This window comes from Tetrao urogallus (assembly GCF_951394365.1).
Source record: "Tetrao urogallus genome assembly, chromosome: 1".
Taxonomy (NCBI): domain Eukaryota; kingdom Metazoa; phylum Chordata; class Aves; order Galliformes; family Phasianidae; genus Tetrao; species Tetrao urogallus.
In genome coordinates, this window is record NC_136813.1 from 81,305,895 (window position 1) to 81,317,409 (window position 11,515).

The following is an 11,515-nucleotide window of genomic DNA, read 5'->3' on the forward strand; positions in this document are numbered from 1 at the left end:
AGGCAGGAGTGCTGATCGCTGTCTGTGCGCCCCAGCAGCCGGGAGAAGTTGTCAGTTGTGGCCTCTTTGTGACAGCAGATGAGAATGACCACCGCCTGGCACAGGAAGGGCATGAACGTGCTCTGCTTCATGGATGACACGCAGCAGGATGTAGACAATCAGTGGCATCTAAAAGAAGGGGAGAAAGAACGACTTGCTGCATCCTGGACTCTGCAGGGCCTAACGATGGACATTGAGCACATGAGCAGTGCCTGCTCCCTTGACATGCTGCCAAGGTCTAAGCCTAAATTTCACACCAGTCACCCTGCGAGTGCATTGATAGAAGCTTGCTGACGACACAAAACTGGGAGCAGTGGCTGACACAGGGGGAGGCTGTGCTGCTACCCACTGACACCTTGACAGGCTGGAGAGTTGGGTGAGAGGAAAATGGAATGAAATGCAACAAGGGCTAGCTAGAGACTTGTGTCTAGGCAAGAGCAATGCCAGGTACCAGTATAGGTTGGGGACTGACCTGTTGGAGAGCAGCGTAGGGGAAAGGGACCCGTGGGTCCTGGTGGACAGCAGGGTGACCGTGAGCCAGCGCTGTGCCCTTGTGGCCAAGAAGGCCAATGGCACCCTGGGACCTACTAGAAGGGGCATGGTTAGTAGGTCAAAAGAGGTTCTCCTGCTTCTCTACTGTGCCCTGGTGAGACCGCATGTGGAGTATTGTGTCCAGTTCTGGGCCCCTCTGTTCAGGAAGGACAGGGAACTGCTTGAGAGAGTCCAGCACAGAGCCACAAAGATGAGGAAGGGACCAGAGCATTTCCCTTACGAGGAAAGTCTGAGGGAGCTTTGGCTTGGAGGAGACTGAGAGGTGACCTACTGAACGCTTCTAAATATGTAAAGGATGTCTGTCAGGAGGATGGAGCCAGGCTTTTCTCAGTGACATCCAGTGACAGGATAAGGGCAATGGGTACAAGCTGGAACAGAAGAGGTTCCACATTAATGCTGGAAAAAAAACTTCTTCATGGTGAGGGTCACAGAATACTGGAACGGGCTGCCAGAGAGGTGGTGGGGTCTCCCTCTCTGGAGACATTCAAAACCTGCCTGGACGCATTCCTGTGTGACCTAACCTAGGTGTTCCCAGCAGGGGGATTTGATTAGATGAGCTTTTGAGGTTTCTTCCAATCCCTGACATTTGGTGACTCTGTGATTCTGTAACTGGTATGGAGAAGAGACAGCAGCTATTAAAATGAAGACTTGGTTTAAAAAAAAAAAGAGTACTATTTATTTATTAATTAATTTATTTATGTATTTTTAATAAATAATACAATTTTTAAGCTCTTTATCTCTTCTCTTCCTTTTGTCTTTTCGCTTTGCTCTTCTATCGGCTCCACCGTTGCAGACAAAACTCTCTTATTCTCCTCCACATCTCGCTAGAAAAAGGAGAATCACAAGTTGTGACTAGGAAATTGTTGTGTTTCCTCCCGGGAAGCATTCCTCCTTACTTCCTCTGACAGAGGCAAGCTACAACTGGGGCTGCACCAACAGCAAAGGCAGGAGTGCTGATACCTGTCTGTGGGCCCAAGCAGCCGGGAGAAGTTGTCAATCATGACCTCTTTGTGGCAGCGGATGAGGATGACCACCGCCTGGCACAGGAAGGGCATGAACGTGCTCTGCTGCGCGGATGATGTGCAGCTGCGCAGGATGTGGAGGATTGGTAGCACCTGAAAGAAGAAGGGCAGAAAGAATGACTTGCTGCATCCTGCACTCTGCAGGGCCTAACGATGGACATTCAGCACATGAGCAGTGCCTGCTCCCTTGACATGCTGCCAAGGCCCAAGCCTAAATTGCACGCCAGCCACCCTGTCCAAGCCCTGGCTCTGCCCTCAGGCTGTGCTTCTTTAGCACAAGAGGCAAACGGCACAAGGCGTAGTGCAACAACCAGCGAAAGTCCAAGAGAGGTGGAAGAAAGTCTCTTACGTCCCGACAGATGTCCTTCCCGTACATCTGCAGAAAGGTGATCATCCACTTCCCAGCTGCACGCACGCGCATTCCCCTGCCTTTCCGCAAGGTCTCCTTGATGGCCATCAGGAAGTCAACGGTGCGTTCCAGGGGGAAGTTGCTGCACACCATCTGCAGAGAAAAGAGAAGCAGGAGAGATCTCATCACTGCTCTGCGGCAGCTCTTCAAAACAGAAAGCAGTCTTGAGGGCGTTCTTAGCTCAGCAGCTTGCCGCTCATTCAGGGGCAATCACAAGGCTCCTGCTCTCCTACCCTGCTATTTATACGGAAGGCGGTTGAGCCTTCTCCCAGCTGCTCCACCCATGCTGTTTGCTTCCATGCAAAGCCTACCTCCCAGCAGCCACAGTCACACACACACACAGACACACCATGGAATCAGCTCCTTGCATGGGGGGCCTGAAGGGCAGACATAGCTCAGAGCCTCCTGCTACTTGCTGAGAAAAGAGGTCTCAGGGTGACAGCTCATTTTGGAAATGGTATGAAAGGCTGGGGACAGCCTAGGGTCGTGCAGAAGCCTATGCACTGAGATGCCACCACCCCTTTTTGGGTCCACTTACCCTTGCCAGTTTGGATGAGGTCTGGAGCTGAGCAGCGGTGCTGCAGTCATTCAGCCCCTCACACAGGCTCCCAGTGTCTCCTGTCTCGATGACTCTGTTGGCCGCCTTGGCTGGAAAGAGCACGGGGCAAAAGGGAAGTCATGCTTCTGGAAACGGAACTGCTTTCCATGGGGGAGAGACTGAGGACAGGGTGGGGACAAGAAGAGAGCTGTGCACAGTGCCTCTCCCTCCTGTAAGCAGGGCCCAGCCCGTGGGGCTCTGGTAGCGCTGCGGAGGAGAGCACAGGGCTGGTGCATCCCGCTCTACTCACCTTGGATTCGCAGAAGGGAGCTCAGGCAGGTGGCGGCCAACTGGCGGGATGTGGGCATGGGGTCACACGTCAGCGGAGCCAGCAATCCCACCAAGGAGCCAAAGGACTCACAGGCATCTCCTGTCTGCAGGGATGAGAGGCAGGAACAAAGCTGTAGGCAGCCCCAGCTCTCCCTAGCTTCTCCTGCCTGTGCCTTCCCCATGCCAGCATGCACAGCTGGGTAGAGCTCCCCTTCCAGCTCAGGGGCACTGGGGAGGGAGCAGGGAGCATGCAGTGGGGCTCTTTACTCACCGGAAGCCCTTCACAAGCAGCCAGCAGCTGGGAGCAGGTCTGCAGGGCCCTGTTACGCTCCCACATGTTGTTTGAGGTCAGTGATCTCTGCAGGACCTGGAACAGAGCATCCATCTCACCATGGACATCTTTCCCTTCCTGCCATCCCTCTCCCTGTCCCTCTTTTCCCAACAGTTTCCCTCAGGTCCTGCCCTGTGGCTCCACGTGGACCCCCGCCTCACTGTGCGCTGACACTGCTGCTCCCATTTTCCGCAGATACTGCTGCCTCCTAACCCAGGAGCTTTTCCTCGGCTGTGCCCTGCCAGGGGCTGGCTCCTGCCTTTCCCCCTGCAGAGCCCATTTCTCTGCCCATTTCTCAGCTCGCAGTGAGCTGGCCTGTTAGCAGGAGATTTCTCGCCCTTCGATCATACTCTCAGTCCCCAGATCTCTGTCCCTGCTATCAACGGGCACCATGCTTCCTCCCTTGCCCCACACGTACTCACCTGGACTATGTTCTGGAAGAATCCCCGGGTGGTCTCTGTCTCAAGCAGGACCACCATGAGCCGGCCCAGAGCTTTCAACGATGTCTGCAGAAGCTGAAAGCAGGAGAGGGGATTGAGGTGTGGCATCACGGCTGCTGCCGGAGCATAGGCCGTGTGCACCAGCGCGAGCTTGTTCTGCAAGTCCTGAGGCCAAGAGAGAAGAACATTCTTTGAACTGCGGGAAGGGCCAGGGGCTGTCAAGGGGACACATGGGGCAACGCTAAGGGAAGGGCTTGGATCTTCATCTGGGCACAAACCATTCCCCAAGGGACCTTTGGAAAGAGAAGGCCCATCTCAGCATCCCCCCACGTGGAGGGGCTGCAGCTGGGCGCTCTGACACCCTGGCAGACTTCAAGCTCTCACCTGGCAGCTGCAGCTGTACAGCAGCAGGATGTTGCCCACGATGTCTCCCTCCAGGCGGGCGAGCAGCTGCTCCTTGGAGGCTCGCAGTGCCAAGCTGCCATGGGCGAGGATGAGAGCGCTGCGTGTAGCCTGAGCTCTCGCGCTGTCCAGCTCCGTCTGTGTGAGGAGAAATGCCTTGAGACACTCGCTCAGCAGCCCCCAGTGCCCTGCGGTGCACCTGGGCTCCCAGGGCAGGAGCTGCTGTGAAAATAAGGCAGAAGAATGCCAAGATGGAAACCCGTAGCACTTTACCTTCTTGCGCCTGGAAATCCTCCCATTGCGGCCTTTGCACAGCCTGGACGCAAACATGGTGAGTGTGTCCAGGACTGTGTGGAAGTTGCTGTCAGCAGCAAGGCTGACAAGAGAGATCATTCCCTGCACAAAAGAACGAGGGGCAGTTGGCGCAGGCCTGAACCTACTGGCACGGCCCTCTGAGAAGCCCTCTGCCCCAGGGACAGAGCGAGGATGCTCACAGAGTTGGAGGAGAGGAGAGCTCACCTGGGCCTCAGATGGCTCCTCTGCATTGCATTCCTCCAGGTGCTGCAGCAGCTTCTCCTGGACATGGAGGACTTCCTTACAAGCTCCCAGAACGGCACCCAGAGCCTTGTAGAGGAAGGTCTGCGTGGGAAGGGAAGGAGTAAGCTGGGATGTGGCAGCAGCCTGACCTTACGGGAGAGGGCTAGATGGGAAGGACCCACACTCCCTGGGAGTCGCTGAGAGCAGCTGTGGAGCAGAGCTGTAGCCAGCCCCAGGCAGTTTGCAGGGAACCGCCCTGTGAGGGCACAGGCCGTGGAAGCAGCATGAGCAGCCCGTGGGGGCAGAGCACCAGCCTCAGCCCCAGCCCCAGTTGGGCACTGCTGAGTAGAGCCGCGGGGAACTCACCTTTTCTGCAGAGCTGCTGGCAGAGCTGCTCAGCCGCCGGCTCAGCTCGCAGCTCAGGGCCTTGGTCCAGGCCTCGTCCTCCACGACGTCCAGCGATGCCCTCAGGAACTGCTGGAGAACAGGAGAAGCCAATGTTCCCTTGCCCTTTGCCTCTTCCCGCGTTCCCAAGTCACTGCAGCCTTCTGGGCAGAGCTGCCTGGAAGAACAGCCCCTCTCCCAGCTCCCCCCAGCATTCCCTCCATTAAAGCCACCTACTGCTCCTCTCCTAAGACCCCCCCTTGGGCTTGGGACAAAGAGGAAGAGGCAGCGCTGCAAAGGCGAGCAGCTGCTCCACAGCAGCTTTTGAGAGGCTGTTCCTGTCCCGTGGTGGCTCGTATGGGAGCGGGGCTCCTTGTGGCAGGCAGGCAAGCATTTCTCTGCACCATGTCTCTCCACAGTGCTGTACCTTTAGCAGACGGTGCTCCCACTCTTCAGAGTTCGGGAAGCTCTCATCTTTCCCTGCACAGCAACAAGAAGCAAAAGAGCGCTGCTTGGAATCAAGCCTCAGAAGAAGAGCTGCACCCAACCGGGCTTGGCTTGGGCACTCGCCCACTCTACCTCTCCCTCCCCACCAGCATTTTACCTTCAAGGCGCTGCAGCAGCAGGGGGATCTCAGCAGCCCACTTGGCCCCCACAGCTCTGTGGATCTTGCTGTGGAGGTTTTGCAGGAGCAGCAAGGCAGCGGCTTGGAGTTCGCTGCCTGCAGAAGGGCTCCCTGCCACCGCCTGAGCGAGAGCAAGGAGAAACAGGGTCACTTGTGCTGCAAGAGAAGCGGCTTCCCCCAGGAGGAAAGCAGCTTGGCTCTGCCCTGATGGGCAAGGAGCAGCCAGCCGCTTGGCCCATGACATTGCAAGCTAGGAAGGGAACGGCATCCCCAGGAGTGAGGCAGGTGCTGGCACGCTCGGCCATGCTGCTTCCTCCTCGGGGCTTGTGGCACCGGCCTCAGGAGCATCTACTTACCAGCAGACGTGCCAGCAGTGTCTGGGGAGTCAGCAGTGGGCCTGCGAGGAGAAAGAAGTGCTGAGTAAGACTCCAAGACACTCTGTGCCCTGCCACGCGCACCTCTGCTCTCCCTTCTGGGTGCTAACATGGGTCAGCAGAGCTCACGGGGGAGCTTCTGCTCCTACCTTGAAACATGGAGCTGAGGAAGTGGGGATCCAGATCTTCCATGTCCCGCACCGTCAGCTCCCCTCTCTTGGCCAGGGCTTGGACGCAGCGGGAGACCGGGATCAGCATGCCGGTGTACTGGGCTGGCACCACGTACAGCAGCAGCCTTGGCCACAGGAGCTGTAGGGAACGAGGCAGTTGAGCATGTCAGCATTCCTGCCTCCGCTCAGAGATAGAGAGGACTCTGAATTTCCGAGTCTTGTGTCCTTCAGAGCACGCTGGAGGACAGACCTGAGGTGTTGGAAGGGGACGAGGAACACGTGGTGCAAAGGCAAGGAGTGGCAGCAGGGCAGAGTGTGACTTACTTTGGAGATCCCTCTTGCAGAGACATCCAGTGACCCCAGGATGTCCATACACAGCTCTTGGAGAGCTCCCTCTTCCTGGGCTTCCTGGGTGGAAAGGTCTCCGGCTGCCTGCACAGTGGTGTTGAAACACTGGTTACTCTCAGTTCTCAGGAGCCTCTCAGGAGGCTCAGGAGTGGCCCCACCTGTGCTTTTTTGCCAGCCTATGAGCTGCACAGGTCCTCCAAAGGAAGATGTTGCCCACTGTCCTTACCCTTCTTCCTGTGGTGCGGCTGAACTCCCTGAAGATGTGCCCCACCACATCCCAGGCTGAGCAGCTCCAGGTGTTAGCGCTGAGCAGATCCTCAGTGAAGTGCAGCACGGCCCTCCTCACCTGCCAGAGGTCAATTGTGGGTGTGATTTTCCTGCTCAGAAGGCCAAGGGAAGCCACCTGCTCATCAGGTGCCCTTTGGGCATGAGCAGAGATGACAAAAGCAGAGGAGAAGAGGTGAGGGCCAGGCCTTAGCACCAGGCTGTGCACTTTCCGTGCACAGCACAGGGACCCGTCCGCTCCACTCTGCCTGCTGTCCTGACAGGAGCCATCGTGACCATGTGGTCAATGCCCCAGCACATCCCTGGTCACCCCAGGCCCTGCCGTATTGGCAGCAGCATCACCCCCCTGACAGCGCTTTCCTTTCCCCAATCAGCTCACCCGGGTCCTGGGGTCACTGCACACACGCTGCACAGCCTCTGTAATCTGCGGCAGCTTCTCTGTCATCGCGGGCTCTGCAAGAGATGCACAGAAGCATGCGTGGAGGCACAACTCAGATGGCAAAAGGGATCCCTGGAAGTCCCGACCCGTGGTACTGACCATCAGAGCGAGCCAGAGCACCGAGCAGACCCAGGGCTGCCACGCATCCAGCCTCCCACTCATCGCCCAGCTGCGACTGCAGAAACAGGACCGTTTCCTCTGGGCAGATTCGGGCTGCAGGAAGGAAATGCCATGCTGTGTTAGTGAGCAATTCGTGCCCATTTGTGAGGTGTGAGAGAGATGTATTGGCCAGAGCACCGGCAAGCATCGCCAGAGCTCCTCTCCTTACCCTGCAGCAGGATGCAGCGGGTCAGCTCTGCTCTGTCAGCCTCGCTGTGCTGCTTGGCGTCATCAGAGAGCTGTGGGAACAAAGTCCATTTGAGAAAATCACATGAGCATTGAGGATGGAAAAGACACTGTGCTGCCAGCTCCTGTCTCCCTTGACACTCTCAGGAAGAGGACACACAGACAAAACTAAGCCTGCCCCACAGGCATGCAGGAGCTAAGGCTGAGCAGCCATCAGAGGCTCAGAGCTTTGCAGTCCTCCTGAGGTTTAGCCAAGAGGGAAACTGCTGTGTACACCAGGATAGGCTCCCCTTACCTGATAGAACACGGCACTGGTGACGGCCAGAAACTTGTCCTTAGGGATGACAGACTGAACTCCTGGTAAGGCCTCCAGGAACATATGAAGGCTCTGCAAGAGACCAGCAGAGGAAGAAAGGGCTGAAGCCACATCTGGCCACTTGGGAGCAGAGCAGAGGAGCTGTTTCCCAGTGGTTTGTCTGCTGGGAGAAGCTCTCACACAAGCGTTCTTGTTTGTCCGCCCCCCCAGCAGCACCAAGAGAGGCTCTCTGCTCTTAGCTGAGCCTTGGGGCTTGGGCATCATTTGCAGGCATTTCCCACCCACAGCCCTCTTCTCGCCCATCAGATTCAAGAGCCCCCATGGTGGTGGTGAAGCCTCCCATCCCCAGGAGATGGGCACCAGTGACTCTTGGCTTCCTCCTGGCTCCTGTCCACATTGTTCCTTCCTTGACTGAAGAGCTCAGCAAGCCTCAGACTTCCCTTGAGCACCTGTTCCTTCTTTCTCCAAGGACTGCCCACCTCCTCCCTGCAGCCCCCTGGCCCCTTGTGGCACTTGCACGGGCCCCACGTCCACAGCAAGCCCTGTGCAACATCTTACCTTGGCCACCCTGCAGGTGTCTTGCATCTCCTGACACGGGTGCACGAGCCAGAGGAGCCGCTCCCAGACGTGCTGTCGGGGCAGCTCCTCTTGCAGGAGGACAGTCATCATGGCAGTCACAGCCCCGAGAACGGCCTGTCTGTCCTGGAGAGGGATGGCAGAGGCCCAGCATCAAAGACTGAAGGTCTGCCCTTCTTACAGAGAGGGCTTTCTTTTTCCATTCCCCTTCCCCACAGCCCTGTGCCCAGCAGCACATGGGCTCGCTCTCCCTGGGCAGGCAGGTTTTCCCCGTACCCTCATCCCCGGCTCTCCCTGCCACAGTGCTGTGACTTGTGACTGCTCCCTGGCAGGGAGATCCAGCCCCAAGCACAGAGCCAGTGTGGGGCCCTTTGCAGAGCCAGCCCACACCCTCTCGACACCCCTGTGCTCTCAGCCTGCTGGGCACAGACAGAGCTGCCAACATGGATGCCCCAGCTGCCATCCCCGGCTGGGAATGCAGCAGTGCTCACCTCTTCCTCCTTGCAGTCCTGCCAGTTGCTGACCACAAAGAAGAAGAGCTCATGAAGATTCTCATACGTTTGTTCTTTCTCTGTGGCAGGCCAGGGGCTGTGCTTTCCAGAGGACAAGTGAATCTTGACGCCATCCATCCACTGTTTCACAACTGAAAACAAACAAACAAACAAACAAACAAACAAACGAGTAATTAATTATAGAAAACAACAACAACAACGCAACAACACAAAAGAAGAGAAAAGGCAGCCTGTGCGAGGCTGCAGCAGGGTGAGGTGCAAGGGCTGTGCCCAGCCCCCCTGCCCTGGGGCCGGCACTCACCAGCACAAGCAGTGCGCAGGGTCCGGCCGCTGCTCACCCGGCCCACCACACTGCACAGGCCGGCCAGCGTCAGCCACACAAAAGAGATGCACTGTGGAGCTGCAGAGAGGAAGGAGAAGGGCACGGTCAGAGCCTCAGCAGGGAGGGAGGAGAGGCTGCAGAGCCCTGCACCCCCCAGCTCTATGCAGATCATGCGCAAGGGGAGAGACCCCTCTCCCTAGTTGCTGTAGGTGTCAGGAGGCTGAGGGCACTCTACCATAGATGCTGAAGAGTTTGCTCAGGGTGACGAGCACAAACTCCTTGCACATCTCCCGTGTGGCCTTCAGGTGGCCCTGGAGCTCGGCCATCACCATGGAGAAGTGAGTCCGGGCCAGAGCCACCAGGACATTGCTGGCAGCCACTCTCACGCTGTCCGTCACGCCCTGGAAAAGAGTCACTGGTGACACACGGCACAGGAGGCTGCCCAAGGCCTTCCCTTGCAAGGGCCAAGCCAGCGCCGTCTGCCAGCAGAACACCAGCACGGGCAGGCAGCTCCCTTTGCCTTCGGGAGTGACCCCTCACCTGGGCTGCTGTCAGGTCCTGGGACACCTCAGCCAGCAGCCGGTTCACCACTCCGCACGGCGGGCGGCTGTCCTCTTCCCCCAGGACGTGCTCCAGCTCGCAGTACGCCTGCTCTCGGTCACCCTGGGGACAGGGATAGGTCACGTTTGGCTTTGCCCTTGTTCCCGGGGAGCCGCCCGCTGCCGCCCATCGCTATGCCGATGTGCTGCCGGGGCCTGGCACCCACGGGACAAGAACCGGGGCAAGGACCGATGGTTGGACGTCCCCAGCTCACCTCCTGGTCTTGCAGGCGCTGCAGCAGTAAAGTCACGGCACAGGTGGGGACAGGGCTTTCCACCCTGCCTCTCTCCCCGCGACGTGTGCGTCTGGGCATGCAGCCCACACAGGCAAAGAGACCTGGAAGGAAAGAGCAGAGCAGCTGCCGCCGGTGTTGCTTGGAGCCAGGGCCGAGCACGCAGCCAGCTCTGGGAGGAACGCTCCTCCAGCCCCACAGCGCGGGGTGGGCTGCGCTGGCACAAGCGTGGTTGGTGGGGAGAGGGGAGAGAGCCTTCCCCTGGCTGGGGTACTGGGGAAAGCACAGTGGGCGGCTGCACTCAGCAGAGCAAGGACAGTGCTGCTGGCACGTCCTAAAGAGACACTGGAGGCACACACGTGCTCGGGCAGCACCACGGTGTCCAGAGAGGTGGAGGGACCTCACCTCGAAGGGCTCTCAGCCGCTCCATCACAGCAGGATGCCTCCAGACAGACACAACGCTCTCTCTGGGTTCACTTCCTGCGCGTCCCACAAGCGGACTGAGCCACCGCTCCCACCGCTGCCACAGGGGTGAAAGCCACAACTGTGACATCACAGCAAGGAGTGTCACCTCACAGAGCATGACATGCCCTGGGCTGGGTCCTGGGATCCTGTGATGGTGCCTGTTTTCTGTGCTGGTACCTGTTCATGTAAAGGCTGAAGGCAGCTTAGAATAAACAGATCAGTTTGTTTATATTCATTGTGTGGCACAAAGTGAATCTAGGGTGAATAGTGGAAACATTTTTCATGTCTTACATTACAATAACTTCAGAAGTGCCCCGTAACACACACACTTTTTTTTTTTTTCCCTGAAACATGTGAATATTAAATTGATATCAGTCACAACCTTGAAGTGATTTTCCAAAAGTCGTGATTTGTGTGACTGAAACGGAAACCATGAGGCAACTGCAGCTGTGGTATGAATTTATGAAGATAGTTCTCAGATGAATTCCAGTATGTTTTATATTGTCTTAAACGTTCAATACAAATGCTCTCAGGAATACCTCGTATTGGGAAAGAATCCAACTCAGGAACAAATGTCGTGATTTTAGATCACTCTTCAGTTGCAAACCAATCACTAGCTATTGACGTGTTTTCCATCTTGCATTTAACAATCAGCATAGGTATGATTACTCAGAGGAAAGCAATAACACGTAGCAGTAATAGGAACTATACTGTATGAAATCATGGAATGAAATTTATCTTTGCAGTGTGTGTTTAATTGAGATTCTATATATACCACTTCAGAAAGCAGTACAAAACATTCATTTCTCCAGTCAAACTGGAATTTGTCCTTATGTACTGCATTATTGCTGACAAACAAGACACAGTGCAACAAAACTGCAACTATGGAAACATTCGAATGTCTGTTTACTTCTCTTGATTG

The 11,515-nt window shown here is 56.6% G+C and overlaps 1 protein-coding gene across 1 annotated transcript; it reads right to left on the reverse strand.

Annotated features, from left to right (window-relative positions):
* Positions 1-1,363: 1,363 nt before the first annotated feature.
* Positions 1,364-10,655, reverse strand: LOC306957782 (maestro heat-like repeat-containing protein family member 2B; the record flags this gene model as incomplete). Its single annotated transcript, XM_079549096.1, is given in 29 exon segments — positions 1,364-1,415; positions 1,552-1,706; positions 1,963-2,115; positions 2,561-2,670; positions 2,871-2,994; positions 3,162-3,257; positions 3,644-3,834; positions 3,837-3,876; positions 4,046-4,201; positions 4,337-4,459; positions 4,583-4,702; positions 4,967-5,074; positions 5,412-5,464; positions 5,589-5,730; positions 5,966-6,006; positions 6,133-6,292; positions 6,478-6,585; positions 6,728-6,847; positions 7,166-7,239; positions 7,325-7,438; positions 7,554-7,623; positions 7,866-7,958; positions 8,445-8,588; positions 8,954-9,105; positions 9,276-9,374; positions 9,532-9,697; positions 9,837-9,959; positions 10,111-10,232; positions 10,534-10,655. Coding segments are annotated over 29 exon segments (3,234 nt in total). The 5' UTR covers positions 10,559-10,655.
* Positions 10,656-11,515: the final 860 nt, after the last annotated feature.